At 44.3% G+C, this 20,933-nt stretch overlaps 1 protein-coding gene across 1 annotated transcript in view; it reads right to left on the bottom strand.

The window, feature by feature from the left end:
• The window catches only part of ABL1 (ABL proto-oncogene 1, non-receptor tyrosine kinase), a 136,284-nt gene extending 117,472 nt beyond the window's left edge, over positions 1 to 18,812 (bottom strand). Inside the window, exon 1 of the mRNA XM_047699214.1 lies at positions 17,244 to 18,812. Coding sequence (XP_047555170.1) covers positions 17,244 to 17,379 — 136 coding nt within the window. The 5' untranslated portion in view covers positions 17,380 to 18,812. The remainder of the gene's footprint in view (positions 1 to 17,243) is intronic.
• Positions 18,813 to 20,933: the final 2,121 nt, after the last annotated feature.

Genomic DNA, 20,933 nt, shown 5'->3' with positions numbered 1-20,933 from the left:
CACCGAAGTGATGATTTCATGTGGCAGGGATAGAAAGATCTCCACAGCTCACATCTTCCAGCCACGATAAAAAGTACTTTTTAAAAAAATGCTTACAGGTGGCCGGGGTTTGGGAGCGGGTGTCCGGGCCCCCAGCCCTTGGCTGTGTGCTAGGGAGAAGCTGGCCGCCGAAGCTGCACGTTCCTGCGCCGTTTCCCAGGGCGGGGAGGCTTTAACGCTGCACCTGCGCGGTCTGCGCCGCCGCGAACAGAACTGCGCGAAGACCCACGCGTGACGTCGGGGCGGGAGGCCGCAGGATGAGCAGCTTATGGGCCTCTTACGCCTCGCGGACTGGGCCTTTTCCTTGATATTGTAAAATGAGAAAGCCCCATCTCTTTTCTTTTTAATTTTAAAGCACCAGGAACTATTAAAACTACATTTCTAACGAATGCAAAATGTGAAGGGAAGAAAACAATGACAGGAAAGAGTAAGTCTTTCGGATAGGATGTGGGATGTGGGTTTGGGTCCCTGCTAAATTTTAGCTGCATCTAAATTGTATCTCTTTAGTAGAATGGTAGCTGGGTAGCGGTCAAGTGTAGAATTGTTGTTACACCTCACATGTTTTGTCTCTTAAAATACTCTTCAAAGGATTTCTAAAATTATTTTATTTTTTGATCCTTCAGCTAATACATTTTTTAAGATGTTGGTAGTAACATGCCCAGCTCTCTAATATGAACTGATATTTTAATATTTTTACTGTGCCAAAACTATGTCACCAGAATTGTCGAATTTTACCTAACCATTAACATTCACCCAGGGTCCCAATACATGTAGTAAATAAAAAGGCATTTTGAAAATTAATAAAAATTAATCTTAAGTTTTGTTTCATGCTTCACAAAAAAAAAAAAACCAACTTTTTTTAAAAATTTAAAAATGCTTACAGTTCAAAGAGGGGTTTTTTCTAGAATTTTTTTTTAAAGATTTTATTTTTTTATTTATTTGACAGCAAGCAGGCAGAGAGAGAGAGAGGTGGAAGCAGGCTCCCTGCTGAGCACAGAGGCTGATGTGGGGCTCCATCCTAGGACCCCAGGATCATGACCTGAGCCGAAGGCAGAGGCTTTAACCTACTGAGTCACCCAGGCGCCCCTAGAATTTTCCTGAAGCACTGTGTTCTGGTATGATTAGATATAAGCCACAGGTTTCAGAGATAATCCTTAATAACCAACACGGTACAACCTTGTCGAAGGCAAACTATTCATCACAATGTTATTACCACTAGAATTTACTTCTTAATTGTCCTCTGTTTAGTCCTTTTAGGTCTGCTCCTTATTAGTGAAAGACATATTATTTTAGAATTATAAATAATAAATAGCAATAATTATTATGTGTTAGGGACGAACCAAGGGCCAGGCACTATTAGACATTTTTAATTTATTATCCTATGTCATCCTCTCATCAGTAGTAAATCAAGAACTATGACTCCCACTTTGCAAATCAAAAACCAAAGACTTCTGTTAAGACTTGCCATAGTCCCAGAACCTCGCAACGCAGAGACTAATACCTACCACTAATATCTACGACTAATATCTACCAAGCACAGGTTAGTATCTACGCTCCCACTGCTAGTAAGCGGTAGGCTGGGACCTGCATTCAGATAAAACCTGTCTCCCTATCTGACTAAGAGAAAGGCACACAAGCAGGAAATGATCAAAGTACAACAAAACTCCTATATATCCCACAGTCTGTATTCTCATTTCTGGGAAGGTTTGGCTTAATTTACATGCCACACTGTCAAGGCTTACTTTTCCAGCCCACTGTATTTATTTATCCGATCTTCAATTTGCTGAGAGTAGTAACAAATTCTACTCTTCTAAACACAGAAATTTAGCCACAACCAAACAAGCAGGAATTTGATAATCAGACAACTGTGGAATTTCATGAGATCAAAAATGACAAACTTCCACACTGATCAACATTTTCCCATGTGCACTGCAAAGAACACGAAGTGAGATGGGTTATCAAAACAATCTGTGCTGAAATATGGGGGAAAAGAGTAAGAACCCTAATGTGAAAGTCATTCTCCCCTCGTTCCAGGCACTGTCATCTCCTATCAAAAGCCAGACAATGTGGGCAGAAAGGAGGAAGGGAGAAACAAGGAGGTCTCAAGGGCTTTGCTATTATTATTTGTGTGAGGTTTTTTTCCTTCTACAGAAAACTATAAATCAAAACAGCTGGGCGCTCCACTCCGAAGACCTGCATAAAACCGCCTGCATGTGAGACATTTAAGAGGCAGGGAGAGGACCCTTTTCACCTCCCTACCTTTACTCCCGGCCCACTGCGTCTCCAGAGAAGCAAACAGCTGAGAAACATTCCACCTCCACAATGTCAAACACAACTTTGGCAAATATATCTATCGATTTAGATATAGATACAGATATATAGCTATATAAATACATATATGTGATACTTTTGCTCAGAAAATTTTTAGGGAGAAGGGTACAAGATTGTTTACAAAAACAGAGGTTGCTGCTCTCTATAATGGGAACCACCAGAGGGTTCTAGGCTACATAACCCCAAACTCAGACTGCATTTTAGATGAAGGGTGCTGGCATTATCTGGTGACTTTTAAAAATAATATGTCAAGGGCTCTGCACAGCGCTCAGCATAGAGTAAGCACGCAAGCGGCAGCCATAAAAGGTAAGGAATATACGACAATACTTGGTATCTAAGACGGTTATTTATACGCAATCCACCATCTGTGAATCAAGGAACAGCTTCCAGTTTTTCTAATGCACTTCAGAGGAGATGGAAGTGTTTTTGTTGAAAATTCCAGCCAGTGGAGAAAAAGTCTGAAATGTACTCGTCACTGCTTCTCAGAAGTACTTCAGGAGAGCATGTGCTGCGCTGGGTGAGTAACCCAAAAGCCATGGGTGCACCCCATCTGCACACTGCTGAGCACACGTCCTGAAATGACACCCACCGCAGCTGCAGCGTGTAAGTGAAGTGGTAAAAAGTACCAGTTCTCGTCGCAAATGGCCATCCTGTGAGTTTAGCCAAAACCAGGGACAGCCGGCCACCGTATAGGACACATGTCCTCGCTAGGCCTGGGGATGAGCCCCACACCATAACGGAGGATGAAGACCAGAGGGCAAATGGCTGTATTCCCCTATCTGGACAACTGGTGTGAGAAAGGCATGAGCCTCCTGCCAGAGACGGTCTAGGCTAGACAGACGGCCCCCATGGCACCGACTATGCACTGGGGAGGAGCCGCGGCCCTACCAGTCCCAACCAACACCCCCCGCCCCGTCTCCTAGGCTCTCATCCTATGCCCTTTTCACTACGTTTTTCGCACTCTGCTCTTGTTTTCCCCGTACTTGATTACAAGCATGGGAGGACAGGCGAGGTCTTATGCTCTTCTGTATGACCCACACATCTTGGCCCAAACTTGCACCCCTAGGAGGTGACTGGCCTTTCTGCTCTCCTCCTACCACCAGACTGCCGTGTCTTCTGTGGGGGCCAGGCAGCCCCCACGACGACCCGCACTCACACGTACAAGAACAGCCACTCAGGGAGCGCAGGGACTCATTGTGATGCACGGGGAAGGAGCCAGCCTCTGGGTCCTTTCCAGCCCTGAGCGGCTGCAAGGACACAGCTCTGAGACTGGGTATTTGTGTGCATTCATTATGAAAATCAGTATCAAAAACATATCCCACAAAATGGTGAAAAAAAAATTTTATTGAAGTAAATTCTAACTCAAAACACCCCCTCGTTTCAGGGCTGTGAACATTTTCAAAAGGATTAGTTCATCTTCAAAAAGTAATGTTTTGGGGAGAAAAAATACTCAAGCTGTCAAGAAGTACCTGACTTCAGTCGAGTGGCCAGCTCCTGGTTATGGCTCAAGTCATGATCACAGGATCTTGGGATCAGGCCCCGACTCGGGCTCCCTACTTATTGGGAGTCTGCTTGGGGATTCTCTCTCTCTCCCTCTGCCCCTCACCAACTCACGAGTACATTCTCTCTCTCAAATAAATAAATCTAAAAATTTTTTAAATAAATAAAATCTTGGGCACCTGGGTGGCTCAGTGGTTAAGCCTCTGACTTCGGCTCAGGTCATGATCTCGGGGTCCTGGGATCGAGCCCCGCATCGGGCTCTCTGTTCAGTAGGGAGCCTGCTTCCCCCTCTCTCTCTCTGCCTGCCTTTCTGACTACTTGTGATCTCTGTAAAATAAATAAAAATCTTAAAAAAAAAAAATAAATAAATAAATAAAATCTTTTTTCTTCAGATTTTATCTATTTTTTTGAGAGGGAGAGAAAGAGGGCACGAGCAGGAGGAGAGGAAGAGGGAGGAAAAGGCAGACTCCCTACTGAGCAGGGAGCCCAATGCGGGGCTCGATCCCAGAACCCTGAGATCACAATCTGGGCTGAAGGCAGATGCTTAACCAACTGAGTCACCCAGGTGCCCATAAATAAAATATGTTTAAAAAAATCCAAACATCTCAACAACAACAAAAAACAACAACAAAAAACTATTTGATTTCAACTCCAGTTCTATAACAAATCAGCAATATCATTCTAAAAACACTTCATTACCATCCTGAACCACGGTTTTCTCTACTGAACAACAGGAATAATGCCGATGCTATGCACTGTGAACCGAGAAACAAGTGCTTTAAAAATACTTCAACCTTTACTTCCACAAGAGACAGACACTCTTTGCAACTCAGGATGCTACAGAATCACCAATAAAACCAGGAACTATTATATGATATTGCAGAAGTAGAAAGTACAGAAATTTGTGGTGAATCCATGTATCACCAGGGCAAATGCCGGAATTATTCATTTTGACTAAACTCTTGTAACTGGATCGGCTGCCCTTCTTTCATAGAAGTGCAAGTGACAGAAACAAAATCCCCTAAGTGAAGGTTCCAGTTAGTGGTTTAGGAGTTCCTGTAAATGCAACTGTATAATCGAGATTTAGTTAGTGGCCACAAGCAGCCCTTGACATACAAAGATAAGAACTGAGATGAGAGATGCAGGCCAGGGGTCTCCTCACCTTGTAACAACTATCATCAAGTTGAACAAGCACCCTGCTGCCCTGGCCCATTTGTCAGACCCAGCCCCACACTGTTGGTCCAAAGGCGGCAACCATTTTCCCAAGCAGATGGCCAACGGTGGCCCTTAGGATTGTGAACTGGACACAAAGAGCCTTCTGTCGGCCGGCTATCTTGTCCCCTTGTTCCACGGTAGTCGGCTGTATACCCCAGCTTGACAGTGCATGATACAGAGTAGGCACTGAGATAATCAATGATATTCAATCCCATATTTACTGAGCATCTAGTCTGTAAAAAATATAATGCTTGGTCCGGTGAAGATTATGAATATGGTCTCTTCCAGCAAAAACCAAGTACTCGGCGTCAAAGAAAAGCAGAATTAAAAAAAAAAAAACCAAAACACACAAGAAAGGTGAATCTGGAATAAGCAAATATTTTGAAATCTTCAACAGTTTATAGGAATCACTCAGCCTTTATGATTAACAAGAAAAAAGTATCCTGAAGTGGTTTGCTTTCATCAGTAAGAATTCTTTATATTCCATTATTTATTCCTAGGATCAAAGTAATCTATAGATTTAGTGTAATCCTAGTAGACAATCCCCACCGGTATTTTTGCTTTGGTAAAAAATTGATAAAACTGATTCTAAAATGTATTTGTAGGTGGCTCAGTCATTAAATGTCTGCCTTTGGCTCAGGTCATGATCCCAGGGTCCTGGGATCAAGCCCAGGGTCCGGCTCCCTGCTCGGCGGGAAGTCTGCTTCTCTCTCTCTCTCTCCTACTCCACCTGCTTGTGTTCCCTCTCTCGCTGTCTCTCTTGTCAAATAAAAAGAAAAAAAAATCTTAAAAAAAAAATGTGTTTGTAAATACAAAGGAGAAAGAAAAGCCAAGACAATCGTGAAGAACAAAACTGGAGGTCTTACTCCACGAGATATTAAGACTTATTTTAAAGCTACAGTATTTAAGATAGTATGACCCTGGTGCAAGGACAGACAAACAGAACAAATGAACAGAGTTAAGGAGTTCCCAAACAGACCCACACATATACTGATACCTGATTTATACAGCAGCAAATGTGCTCTTCAATTAGAGAACAGGTCAATATGAAAAAAATAACAGTAAACCATCATCTCAGAACAAGAAAGTCAATTCCAAGTGAACTGTAGATTTGTGTATGAAACATAATAAAATTTCCTCATGAAACCTGAAACTAATATAACACTGTATGTTAAGCACCCTGGAATTAAAATAAAAACTTAATTAAAAAAAAAAAAAGAACTTCCTCACGACCTTAGGGAAGACAAAGAGTTCTTACACTGGACAAAAAAGCACCAGCCTTAAAGAAAAAAAATTGTTACGTTGAACTACATTAAAATTAAAAAAAATTTAGGGGCGCCTGGGTGGCTCACTGGGTTAAAGCCTCTGCCTTCAGCTTGGGTCATGATCTCGGGGTCCTGGGATCGAGCCCCGCATCGGGCTCTCTGCTCAGCTGGGAGCCTGCTTCCCCCCCTCCGCTCTCTCCCTCTGCCTGCCTCTCTGCCTACTTGCGATCTCTGCCTGTCAAATAAATAAATAAAATCTTTAAAAAAAAATTTAAAACTTTGATTCCTCAGAGTCACCATTAAGAGTGAAAAGGCAAGGGGAGCCCAGGTGGCTCAGTCGGGCTAAGCATCTGCCTCCCAAGAGGGTCATGATCCCGGGGTCCTGGGATGGATGGACCCTCTTTTTAGGTTCCCTGCTCGCCAGAGAGCCTGCTTGCCTCTCCCTCTGCCTGCTGCTTCCCCTGCTTGTGCTCTGTCAAATGAATAAAATCTTAGAAAAGAGTGAAAAGACAAGCCAGAGAAGGTGAGAAGATATTAGTAGTAAATACATCCAACAAAAGACCTGTACTCAGAATATACAAATAACTCCTGCAAATCAGTAAGAAACATAAATAGAAAAAGGGACAAAAGAGGTGAACTGACAGGTCAGACACACATACATACACACCAATACACACATACAATACATATGTATGACATCCAAATGGCTAATTAGCATATGGAAAGGTGGTTAATTTCAGCGAGTCATCGAAGAAGCTACGGAATCAAAATCGCAAGGAGACAGCACTGCACAACCACAAAGAGCTCGCACTTAAAACACTGACAACATCAAAGTTTGTAAAGAACGGAAAGCAACTGGAACTCTTCTATCAGAGCCTCTGCCCTAAGCAAAATACTCAAGATAGCTGTTTCCAGGTGTTCAACAACAGGTTCAGCAGGAATGTAAGCCCTGAGAAGAGAACACACAGGGCGAGCTGCCTGCACCTCCGACTTCGTGCCTGGACTTCCCGCCTCGGGCACCTTCTCGCTTAGGTGTGGGGAGTTGGAGCCCAAACCAAAGCTGGAGCACTCTCCTGGAGCTGAGGAAGCAGACTGTGCCAGGGGATCCAAGGCTGCAGGCTGTGGAGGCAGCTGGAATGCGGGGGGGGGGGGGGGGGGGGGGGGGGCAGAATATCTGAGAGGAGGCATTACATGGGGGGCAGAAGAGAAGGGAGGTACTCTGTGGTACTCTGGGCAGACACGTGCAAGGTGAGATTCTGGAAGGCCCAACAAACAGCAGTGACCATAGGGTTAATCTCTCAGGGTGCCTGACACTCAAACACCCACCAATCCCCCATGGAGAAGACCTGCTGCCTCTGCTCTTTAGCGGACAGGCCAGAAAGGCCAAGCATTAAGTATGAAGAGTGCCCTCTAGAGTAAGGGCCAGACATTCGGACTAAGTGTAAATCTGAAAGAGACTCACTTGAACAAAGCATAAAACCAAGCCTGACAAGGTCAAAAGAACAGGCCAGGAACTGCCTGTTAGAAAGAAACGAAAGCCTCTCGAAAGAAAGACAGACAAAAAGACAGGAAGAAAGACAGGAAGACAAGAAAGAAAGAAAGAAAGACAGAAAGACAAAAAAGAAAGAAAGACAGGAAGAAAGAAAGAGAAAAAGAAAGAAAGAAAAGGAAGAAAGGAAGAAAGGAAGAAAGGAAGAAAGGAAGAAAGGAAGAAAGGAAGAAAGAAAGAAAGAAAGAAAGAAAGAAAGAAAGAAAGAAAGAAAGATGGGGCACCTGGGTGGCTCAGTGGGTTGAAGCCTCTGCCTTCGGCTCAGGTCATGATCTCAGGGTCCTGAGATCAAGCCCCAAATCGGGCTCTCTGCTTACCAGGGAGCCTGCTTCCTCCTCTCTCTCTGCCTGCCTCTCTGCCTACTTGTGATCTCTGTCTGTAAATAAATAAACAAAATCTTAAAAAAAAAAAAAAAAAGAAAGAAAGAAATGAAAGTTTCCCTAAAGTAAGACAAGATCCAGAATCCCTACAGTGTGACATCCACATATCTGACACACAATAAAAAATTAGTCAACATGCAAAGAAACATGAAAATGTTGATTTGCAATGTAGAGGAAAAAGCAATCCATAAAAACTGACCCCAAAATCACCTAGGTATTCAAATTAGCAGTCAAGTTCTTCATTATAAATACTTTTTTTTTAAAAAGATTTTATTTATTTATTTGACAGACAGAGATCACAAGTAGGCAGAGAGGCAGGCAGAGAGAGGAGGAAGCAGGCTCCCTGCCGAGCAGAGAGCCCGATTCGGGGCTCGATCCCAGGACCCTGGGATCATGACCTGAGCCGAAGGCAGAGGCTTTAACCCACTGAGCCACCCAGGCGCCCCAATACTTTTAAGAATTTGGAAACAGGGGTGCCTGGGTGGCTTGGTTAGTTAAGCGTCACCTTCAGCTCAGGTATGATCCTGGGGTTCTGGGATCGAGCCCCATGGCAGGCTCCCCGCTCAGTGGGGAGCCTGCTTCTCCCTCTCCTCCCTGCTTACGCTCCTCTCGCTACCTCTGTCTCTCTCTCTCAAGTAAGTACTCTTCAAAAAAAAGGAAAAGAAAAGAAATTGGGGGCAAAGATGGGCCTGATAAGTGAGAAGATGGCGAATCTCAGTAGAAAATGCGAACTATCAAAAAGAACCACATGGAAATTCTAAAACTGAAAATAGCACACCTACAATGAGAATCGTAGAGACTGACAACCGCAGAGGGGTTAGCAATCTTGAAGAGAGATCAACAGAAAGTACCCAAACTAAACAACAGAAAGAAAGAAACCACAGTGTTGCTGACCCAAAAGCGCTTCCAAATACAAGACACAAACTGACCACATGTTTGCAGTTATGTTCCCGTCCGTCCTAAGTACCTACTCACTCCTGCTTCATCCTTCCCTTCATCTAAATTTGGGGAGTCTAAATAAATATCTTCCCGATTTCTAACTTAATGCCACTGTGGTCAGAGAAGGTCTTCTGTAAATCTTAGTCTTTTGACATTTACTGAGACTAATTTTCTGGCTGGAAGGCTGCCTATTTTACAGATGCTTTCCCGCCTGACTTTTTGGTTTTATTGATATTTTCATTTCTTAATTTCTTTTATCACCGTTACGACTCTCTTACATCTGTGTACTGTGGACTACTTTGTCTTTCTAGCTTCTTGAGTTAAATGCTTAGGCCTTCCTCCCAGTCTTTCTTAATTCCTAATAATTGCTTTTAAGGCTTAAAAAAACTGACAGAATTAAAGGGGGGACCCATCATCATAGCTGCTGATTTTTAACACCCGCCTCTCAGTGAAAAAGAGACCCCAGGGGCGCCTGGGTGGCTCGGTGGGTTAAAGCCTCTGCCTTCGGCTCAGGTCATGATCTCAGGGTCCTGGGATCGAGCCCCACATCAGGTTCTCTGCTCAGTGGGGAGCCTGCTTCCTCCTCTTTCTCTCTCTCTGCCTGCCTCTCTGCTTACTTGTGATCTCTCTCTGTCAAATAAATAAATAAAATCTTTAAAAAAAAAAAAAAGAGAGACCCCCCAAAGACACTCAGGAAAGGTACAGATAAAATTGGCAGATAAGGGGCACCTGGGTGGCTCACCGGCTTAAACCTCTGCCTTCGGCTCAGGTCATGATCTCAGGGTCCTGGGATCGAGCCCCACATCAGGCTCTCTGCTCAACAGGGACCCTGCTTCCCCCTCTCTCTGCCTGTCTCTCTGCCTACTTGTGATCTCTCTCTGTCAAATAAGTAAATAAAATCTTTAAAAAAAAAAAAATCGGCCGACGAAAAATAAGTAAGGATGTGGAAGATTTTCAACACTGTCAACCAACTTGGTCTAATTCACATTCAAAGAAAATTACAACTGCAGAATATATATATTCTTTTCAAGTACAAATGGAACATTCAGTAAGACGGGTCATATGTGGGGCCAGAAAATTAGTCTCAGTAAATGTCAAAAGACTAAGATTTACAGAAGACCTTCTCTGACCACAGTGGCATTAAGTTAGAAATCGGGAAGATATTTATTTAGACTCCCCAAATTTAGATACAGCACATCAGGAACGCCTAGCTGGCTCAATTGGTAGAACATGTGATTCTTGATCTTAGGGTCATAAATTCAAGCTCCATGTCAGGCATGGATAAAAAAAAATAGTAATAGGGGTGCCTGGGTGGCTCAGTGGGTTAAGCCTCTGCCTTCAGCTCAGGTCATGATCTCAGGGTCCTGGGATCAAGCACTGCATCCGGCTCTCTGCTCAGCACGGAGCCTGCTTCCCACCCATCCCCTGCCTGCCTCTCTGCCTACTTGTGATCTCTCTCTCTTTCAAATAAATAAATAAAATCTTTTTTAAAAATAGTAATAATATTAAAAAGCACATCAGAATTTATGTTCAAGTGAGAGGTGGGACCCAGGCAGAGTTCTGAAAGGCAGGCAGGTTGTGAACACATAGAAGAGTACCGTCAGGGCACAATCACCCAAAAGGCAAGGAAGCGGGGAATGACGGAATATGCATAAAAGGAAGCCTTCAGGGAGTGCTTTCTTTTACTGAAGCTTATCTTCTAAGTAGCAAATTTAACCTTTTCCCCCTAGACTAAAATAATGTGCTTGATATACTCCTATGGGTATAATTCTCAGCTCAAGCATGTTAACTCCTCTCTATTCCCCCATGCAAAAAAATGTGTTATTTGCGACACGTGTCACAACACACCACTGTCTATCACATGGAGAAGTAAAGCATAAGTGAAATCCTTAGCCAATGGAAAATGATTTCATGTTTTCTCCAATCTTTATTATTTTCTTTGACAGAATGCTTCATTAAGGTAAAAATTATTTGGATTAAATCATTTTTGATCATCCTCCTTTATCCCACAACTGAAATTCCTGTTTTCTTTGATATTCGTAAGTGTATTTTTTAAAAGACTATTTATTTGACAGAGAGAGAGAGATCACAAGTAGGCAGAGAGGCAGGCAGAGAAAGAGGGGGGAAGCAGGCTCCCTGCTGAGCAGAGAGCCCAATGCAGGGCTGGATCCCAGGACCCTGAGATCATGACCTGAGCGGAAGGCAGAGGCTTAACCCACTGTGCCACCCAGATGTCCCTATTAGCATATTTCTTAAAATGGGTAATAAAGTTTCATGAAAAGAAGGCCATATAAAATGTATTAACCTATGGGAAATAACAGGGTGTCTTAAAAAAATGTACATATATACAATTCTGCATTTTCACAGTTCAGAACTCAATACCTAACAATAAGTACATAAATATAATCTTTCCAAACAACCTCTTCTTAAAAATCTGACTGATTAACTTCAGTACCTGTGAGACTCCACAGCTGTACTGTCTCCCGCCTTCTGATGTATATGGATATTTAGTATAAATTAACAGTGATGGGAGTTAGTGCTGATCTGCCAAATTCCTATTTTATTACTTTCAATAAAGCTTTATTTAGAGGATTTATTTTATTATGTATTTGAGAGAAAGAGTGCACACATGAGCAGGAGGGGCAGAGGGAGAGAGACAGAAAGAACCCCAAGCAGACTCCAGGTTGGGCGCAGGGCCTCACAAGGGGCTGGATCTCACAACCCTGAGATCACAACCTGAGCTGAAACCAAGACTCAGAGACTTAACCAACTGTACCACCCAGGTGCCCCTACCTTCAATAAAGTGTTTGTTTGTTTGTTTTTTGAGATTTATAACATAGTTTTAAAATGAGAGTAAACAATTTCTTAAAATCAGTTTTCAGGTAAGCTCATAAATAAAACAACATGACATAACCAAATAAAGTAAAACCCTGAAGGGCATATATGTACTAGCTTAAAATTAGAAAATTCAGAAATAATTTATTTTTTAAAATCTTCAATTTTTTAAAGCATTACCTAGAAACGCATTAAAAAAACTTTTTATTTTTAAATTTTATTTAATGTTATTTTTTTAAGTAAACTCTACCCCCAACGTGGGGCTTGAACTCACAACCCCAAGACCAAGAGTTGCACACACTACCAACTGAGCCAGCCAGGTGTGCCTACAAAAGTTTTTAAATTGAAAGAGTTATTTTATATTGAAAACAGTCACTACCAAGAAGAATAGGAAAAGTTGTGTGCATTTTTTTTTGTTAAATCTGCAACTTTTAGATTTAGGGGAAAAAAAGTCCTCATAGAAAACAGGATTCAAAACTTAAAAAGGAGTTAAAATCATTCTCGGGCAAAATGTGAATGTCGCCACCCCCCGAAAGGACTCAAATTAATCCTACATAAAAATGTAAGGTCTTGGGACGCCTGGGTGGCTCAGTTGGTTGGACAGCTGCCTTCGGCTCAGGTCATGATCCCGGAGTCCCAGGATCAAGTCCCGCATCGGGCTCCCAGCTCCACTGGGAGTCTGCTTCTCTCTCTGACCTTCTCCTCGCTCATGCTCTCTCTCACTGTCTCTCTCAAATAAATAAAAATAAAATCTTAAAAAAAAAAAATGTAAGGTCTTCATTTCATAAACCACTGAATGTCACCTTACACATTTGAAAGGTTCTTAATTGGAGATTTCTCCCTTGGGCTTGTCACCCTTTTCACAGCTTTAAATACCACCTATAACCTGATGACTCCCAAGTTCCCTCTCCAGCCTGGACAGCTTCCCTGAATTCACGCTGGTAGACTCGAATGCACGTGTGACCCATCTGCCTACATGCCTACTACCAGGCATCGAATGTGGCATGCCCCAAAAGCAGCTCCTGATCCTCATCCCCCACAGCCCACCTCCCCAAAACCACTTTTCTCGTCTACATTTCAGTAAAAGACTCCATTTTGCCAAAAACCTTGGAGTCACCCTTGACTTCTTTCCCATCCTGCTCGCCCCACCTCATGTCTCATCCAACAGCAAATCCGCCAGCTGTGCCTGCTGGAATTCACAGAATCTGAAGCCTTCACCACCACCGCCATCCCAGTCCAAGCCATGACCATTCTCATCCAGGTGAGAGCAGCCCACCCCTCCGTGGAACCCCTGTGTCCTCTTTGCTCTCCTTCAGAATACAGCAGCCAGAAACATTTTAATAAAATATAAGTCAGGGCTTGGTACTCCTTCCCAAACCACATGAGTCAAAGTCAAAATCTTCAAATGGTCAACAAGGCAACATTCTTCTCCAGTCATTCTCTCCCCACTTCCATTTTACCTCCAGTCACTCTGGGCTTCTCCTAGAACACGCTATACAAGCTCTGCCTGGGGGCTTCTGCACCCGGATTCCCTCTCCCGAAATGGTTTTACCCCATTATTTCCAAGGCTCGTTCCCTCACCTTCCTCCCAAGGCCACTTTCTTGCGAGGGGGGGGGGGCTCCCTAACTAAAATCACACCTCCCAACATTCCTTAGCCCTTTTTGTGTTATTTTTCTCCCCTGTCCCTGCTACCATCTAACGTACTTTACATTTCACCTACCTATCTTATTAATGGTCTGTCTCCTCCCTCTCGAATGTAAATTCCAAGAGGGTAGGGATGTTTTTTGTTTGCTAATGCATCACCAATGACTAAAACATTACCTGATACATAGTCCGAGCTCAATAAACATTTGTTAAAGAAAGAATCCCTAGGGGAAAGAGGCTTACTAGCGAATGCTTTTATTCCTCTTTTACCAAGTTTCCTGAAAGTGAATTTTCTTTAGTCAAGCCACTGAAATTTGGAAGCACTACATCAAGCATGAAATAATACCATGGTTTCCTTTATTTTCTCCCTGTACACACGACTAGCCCTTCTGACCCTGAACGATCCTGGAAAAAAATTGCCACCTGCCCTGTGCTTCCAGATTCACCACTGACACCCTCATCCCCTAGAATTCTGGGCTTCCAAATTCGCGTCTGAGCCAACACTCACATGTGTTATAACTGCAAAATTTTTAATCCAACCTATATGGACGTTAGCCAACTCTTAGAAAGATCACCCTATAAAGATCAACAATTTGTAACACAAAGTAAGACTGTGTTCCCCTAGAAAAGGAACGTCGGAGTCCGAGGAATGGACTTTGTCTTCAGCAAAACGTGACTCAGGCAAACTCTCATAAAAAGCTGCAGCAAGAAAGTGACTATTCGGTTGGGAGGCCATCAATTGGGTTTTTATATCTCTGTATTTTCTGGATCATAAAACAACACAAATTTGTCAGAGAAAGAAATCACAAATGCAAAGTAAAAAGTACAAGTTTTCTCCCACTCCACCGAAATCCCAATTCCCGCACCATGCGGACTCATCTCTGAATTGCTTTTTTCCACTTGCCCACTACTGGATGCCGTTCAGGATTAGTGCTGCGGGGTACACCGGCGATAACAGCTTGTGTGCCTTTCTGACAGACCCCCTATCGTGGCAGTTCTCAAACTGTTTTATCTTAGGACCTCTTCACACTCTTGAGAATTACTGAGGACCCCCAATGAGCTCTTATTTCTACAGGCGTTCTCACCAACGTTAACCATATTAGAAATTTAAATTGAAAAACTTTTAATTATTTATTATTTTAAAAAACATTTTTTATTATTAGAAAAGAATTGTTTTCCACCAAAAAAGTAACCTTTTTAGAGAACTGTAGAACTGTAGATTTTCTTCTTTGAAGCTACACCAAAACACCTTAAATGGTAGTTTCTTAAAGGTTAGTTGTGATGTAGAATCTAAAACTGTCTGAGGGACCTTTGTTATTGTTAGTAACAATAACTTTGTTAATTGTTATATTAAAATCCACTGGTCCATCTTGCACCTTGGATGGATCTTTTACCTGTGTGTGATTTTATAATATCACATACTGATCACTTAGAAAATACTGGCTCACTGAATTATGTAGATTTTCTGAACAGATATTTCATTATATCAATATTTTGTTTTATCAAAACATCACATTTGTAAAGTATCACCACCAATCTCTACATCACAATAGCAGATACAAGTTTTCCAAAATCCTAGTCTTCATTGGAAAGCTAAAATTTTATCACTGGCCACATATACTACCAGTTGTTTTCCTTGAAAGACTCTTTTATACTCTTTTTAGCCTGAATAACCATTGTTTTGTCGGTGTTAGTTCAAGTAAAAATGGTAGTTCCGTGAAAAAAAGTAGCTAGTACAGCTTGCAACTCCAACAACTGCCCATCTGCTTTTCTTGGAGATAACCACTAGCCCCTAGAGCACAGCAAAGTGCTTTACATGTACTTCTGAAGTCAACCTTCAGAGCACTAAAAAAAAAAAAAAACCCCACGTATACAGGGGTCAATGGTTCATAAAATTAATCTTTCCTACTGCTTCATCAAGGACATTCGTATATGAAAAATGAAATTTTTATTTTATGTATTTATTTAAGGGTACGTGGCACAATTTATTCAAAATGAGTACAAAGAACACAATGGCTACTAGTACAGTGAGGTGTAGTGTTACCGCCTTGATGCACGCTACAGACCCTGCATGACTTCCGCACCATTCGGGCAAAGAGTGCAAATAACATCAAAGTACTACATTAATATGAAAACGGTTTTAACCTCTCAACCCTCTCTGAAAGGGCCTCAGGGACACCTAAGGGACTATACCGCTCTGTACTAGAAGAGCTTCCTGGAAGTGAGATTACTGGGTTATTGGTATATGCATTTTAAATTCTGGTAAGTTTGGCCAAAGCTCTCCAAAGAGTCTGTAGCAATTTTCATTATCTAAGGCTGCACGATCATCACTAGTTAAAAACATAAATAATTCACTTTATAAATCCTGAATTGGGAAATTACACCATAATGTAACAAATTCCCATATTTGCCTGGCTAAAATGTAACTAATATTTCAAGGAAAAATATAATTCGAATAAATCAAATCATTTAGATGAGGTATTTTTCTGTAAGAAAGTAAACCTTCACAGTCAAGTAAGTGCGAGTTCATGCAACAGAGACCTTTGTTTATCGTGGTCACCCACTGTCAAAAGGCATTCTTCATGATGGAATTTCAAAGGATGTGCCACCTGCACTCATCTCACGTTTGCTAATAGAGCGGGTGGGATCGATATTTCAATACGAAGTGCACAGTTTGAAAAATGTCAAGCTACCACAGGACAAACAGGCCCCTAATTAACTGGCTCACAGCTGGCCCCCGATCGGAACATCAGTCTCAGCTGACCCTCAGCTTTAAACGCACACACAGAATTACGGGAAGCGTATGGCATCACACACACTGTCTGCAATCAAATGCCACCTGTGTTCACAAAAATGTCGAAGACAACCTTTCTTGCCTCAAATGTCATCCAAAACCGGGAGAGAGGAGGATAAAAGCTCCACCCATCCCTGGGGAAAGGATTACTCCAGCATCAGGTACAATAACCAGAACGTGGGAATCCTCAATTCACAAGGCCCCTGCTTCCCCACTCAGTTTTCCCCACGTAGCTCCGAAGTGGGTATTTTCAAGTCCTGCTTGCGACTGGAAAGGTCGAGGATATTAGGGTCAGCTGGGATCTGTGGTTCTTAACCTTGTGGGGAACACAAGCCACTCTGAGGATATGATGAAAGCTCTCTGTGGATAAAGCATTCAAGGATCCCTGCACCGTGGGTAGAGCCCAAGCCTTGGGTTCCGAGCAGGATCGTGGACTCTGATCCTGAGAAAGCACCTAAGTCCAATCTCCTAAGGAAACTGGAAGAGTAAAATGGCTTATCGAAGGTCAGCAGTGAGCTAGAAGGGGAATTAGGCAAGAAATAAGCAACCCGAAGAGATTTTGAATAAAGCCATCCAGAGATCGTAGGTAACTTCTTATACAAGGAAAGTTCCACCACAAACCAAGAGAAAAGTACAGTAACACAAGTTTTAAGTACAGTCGGACACAAGCGCTGCTGCTCACAAGTCCCTTCTGCGTTCCTAAGCGGAATACATGAGGAGACAACGACCAGAAAGCTTGAAAAGCACTCACCGTGTTCCACAAAAACATTGCAGTGCGGGCCCCCATGCCTCGATGACTCCTTCTTCCCTGCTCCTTTGATAAAGTGCAGGGCAGGCAAACTTGGCCTTCTCTGGTCCCCAACAACTTTTCCAGGCTGCTGCCCCATAAAGTAATGATAGGCACCCCTTTCCAGAAGAGGGTTCGAGATCTTCCAGAATGGTCAGCGGGCTTAGGAGGAAACAGTATGTCTAGGACTTCACATTCACAGAATCTCCACCAGTCGGTAATTGAGGTCAATCACAGAAAGACATCTTCCCTAAGGAAAGGAAGCAGAGTTTTTTTAGGCTGACATGTGTAAACAGGAGTTCCGATTACTTCTGCAGTTTATCCGTTCGAAGTAATGTCATTGCAGTGCTACCCAAAAGTTGCTTGAGTTGAAGTGTCTTTTACTGGCTGAGTAAGCTTCCGTCTTTTCAAGAAGAAAAACATTCACAGGGATGCTGCAAAAGGGCCAAGTCACACTAAAGTCATTTTGATTCCCACAACATGAAGGAAATGTTGATCGCCTCTGGATGCTTCTCCAGAACTTTTCCTGTGGAAGTCACCCACCCCCTATCTTCGTTTCTTCATCCTCCGACAAATTTCCTGCCGCTCTTGCTTCTCTGCCGTGCGCTCCGGAAAAGGACACGGGTCACCCAGACTTCAGCGAGAGCTTGCCCTCGGCTCTGACGAGAAGGAATGCATTGCCAGCAACTTTTAAGTCCGCTTTTTAAAAGGCCTGTGAAACCAGTCCAGACTTTTCCTCTGCATTAAAGTTTTTGTTTGGGCTGAGACTAAGGGGACCATAGGTGACATTGGAAGAAGTCAGGGCATGGGAGGCTCCCGGGAGCAACCTGGGGGCAAGGGGAGGCCACCTGACGGCAGGGAAGGGATATGAATGGGGTGGGGGGGGCTCCGTGGCCAAACTAGGGGCCGCGAGACGGAGCAAAGGGCGGCTGGAGGGTAAAGGGGAGGCTGCCAGGGCGGGGCACGGGCGGCTTACTCGGGGGCGTCGCTCCTTCCACGCCTCAGGAAACCGGGTGTCCCAGGTCTGGGGGAAACAGAGACCACCCCCAGTGTCCCAGAGTCGGGGCAGGGCTGTACAGGACGAAGGACCCTCGCGGCCCCGAAGGCGGGAGGCGGGCGGAGGGGGGAGGAGGCCCGGCCGCCTCAGCTGCCCCGAGCCCGGGGGTCTCTGCCCAAGACACCCCCTCCCCCGGCTCCGGACGTTGCTATAGCCGCCGCCGCCAGGCAGTCACATTCCCGGAACTCCGCCGCGGGACCCCGCCTCCCCCTGCAGGTGGGGGCCGTGGAGAACGGAGGGGCTCCTCAGCCGCAGGACCCAGGAACCGGCTCCGGCTCCAGCGCTGCTCAGGGACGGCCACCGACCCCCGCGGCCGCCATGATGGATTAGAAGCCGCTCCACAACGAGGCCAGGCCCCGCCCCTGACCCCGCCCCCGGCGACGTCCGGCGCGCACCTCGCGGGGACCCGGGCCCTCCCGGCACCGCTCTCGGTGACGCCACCGCGCCCTCTGCCTCTGGTCCCCCTGCCCGCCAGAACTTGGCCCCGCACGACCTTTTAAATGCGGTCTTTCCGAGCGCAAGGTGAGTGGTAAGGAAGCCCCGCCTCCCCTGTACGGCCATTGGCCTCTGAGAATCCGGGTCAGGTCTCTCTCCTGCGTCCCATTGGCCAGTGGGGGCAGTGAGGCCAGAGTTCCCAGCCAACCGCATTCGGCGCAGGCCGCAGGGCGTGCCGGGAATTGTAGTCCCGCGGCTCCCGCCCCTGCACGCGCGCGCTCGAGATTTCTTGCCCTCTGCTCCCGGCTCCTGAGCTTCAATCCCGCCCTCCAGGGAGCCGGTGGACTCTCGCCGGCCTCGCGTAGGGCTGGCCAATGTCTCTCCTGCGCGGGGAGCAACACCGGCGAGGAGCCAAAGCAAAGGGAAAACTGCGGATCGGATTGTCTCGGAACCGGAGTTGGATTACTTCCTTAAGCCTCTTTAGGGAAGAAAATTTGGCTCGTTCCTGGAAATCAAGGTATTGGGTGCCTTATCCTCTTTCCCCAAATTTTCACCTTTTTCCTTTCATATTTCCTCAAGAAGCGTAAATATTAGAACTAGCGAAAAATAAATGACTGGAAAGCATCCGACATATTGCTATCGAATTCATTGTTTCTCTGGGTTATCCGGAGGCTCACTCATTAAGGAAACAGCGTGTGTAAAGCACCTCTCGCAGGCCAAGCCTGGCGCAGTCACAGATGTCTGCCTAGGAAGAGCCTTTAAGATGAAACGACATCATTTCACAGATACACATGTATTTGTATTCGCGTGAGAACGCCCTGTTAGGCGAGAAAATGCAGATTGCTGGGTTAGCAGACCTAACCAATGATCCAGACAAGGGCAAATACACACTTGTGATCTGCAAAAAGCACCCAGGCCCCTTTATTCCCTATTACGCAGCTAAAGGTTCAGAGACGGGACTTACTCAGTCACTTGCCTAGTTAGCATGTGACCAAATCACCGTTTGAGCCCGGATCGATTTTGCTGCAAAGCCCATGCTTTTCCCACTGCACTGTGCAACTGTTGGCCACGTTGGACAACTGATTTTTCAGAAGTTGCTATTCCGGGAAAACCAAAGCCACATTATAGGTGTTGTAACCCAGTTACTATATTGTTACGTATTTTAGGAATATTTGCACTGGCTGGGGAAATGGTAGTCATTTTGTAGATAGCAGCTTCCAGACTGGTCATGGGACACACTGAATTTGGTGCGTTTGAGAACTTGTTCCCAAATTTAGAACTCAAACTTACAAATTCGGTGTTGGTTGGTTTAGCTTTGCCCTCTGGGGAAATAACCTGGCTGGCGAGCTTAGTCCTGACTTGGTATGAATGATACTTCATTCTTCAAGCATCGGACACCCTGGTTCCCTTTACTCACCCGTGATCTTGTCCTGATTTTTCTTCTGGGAGATGTTGCTGCCTTTCTATTCATGCTCTAATCACTTCCCGGCCATCATCCATCATTGAGAACCAGTCTCAATGCTGGAAATAGAATTTCTGGACCCACATTCTTTCACCATCGGTCCAACCCATTCTCTAAAGGGTTGCTTTATACCTCTCTAATGCTTAAGTCTATTCCTGACTCAGAGTCAAGCTCAGTAGGAGCTGAGCCAAGTCACTTTCTTTATACCACTTTCTTTGTTTCTTTCATTTCTAAGTGGAGGTCCTATCCACTATCAAATGAGATTTTGTTTTGTCTTCTCCAGCTGAGACGATGCTTTAGGGGACAACGGAGAGGCCACCTGGACCTGATCTAAAGGTGTATCCCCAATCTCCACTTTCCATTCACCAATGTCTGATTATAGGTGAATCCCAAGCCTAGATTACAGTATTTTTCTAGAGATGCACTATACCCTTTAACTTCCTGCATAGCACTGTAGAATGACACTTCTGAGGACTTAAAAAACTAAAATGCAGAGCCCAGCAAATGCCAGTCAGATATCAACGTAGCTAGATGTTGAATAAATCCCTTTAAGTTCACATATTCTCAGTTCTGTCTAATTTTGTCCTCACTTTTATAAAGCAAAGCAATCACAAGTTGCTACTTGGATTCAGTGCCAGTGTAAAAATTTCCCCTTACTCCTTTTTGAAACACCCACTGGAATTAACACTAGGCAAGCACG

The sequence above is a fragment of the Lutra lutra genome, chromosome 13 (assembly GCF_902655055.1).
Source record: "Lutra lutra chromosome 13, mLutLut1.2, whole genome shotgun sequence".
NCBI lineage: Eukaryota > Metazoa > Chordata > Mammalia > Carnivora > Mustelidae > Lutra > Lutra lutra.
Note: the sequence above shows the minus strand (reverse complement) of the source record. Positions and strands in the feature narration are given on the sequence as shown.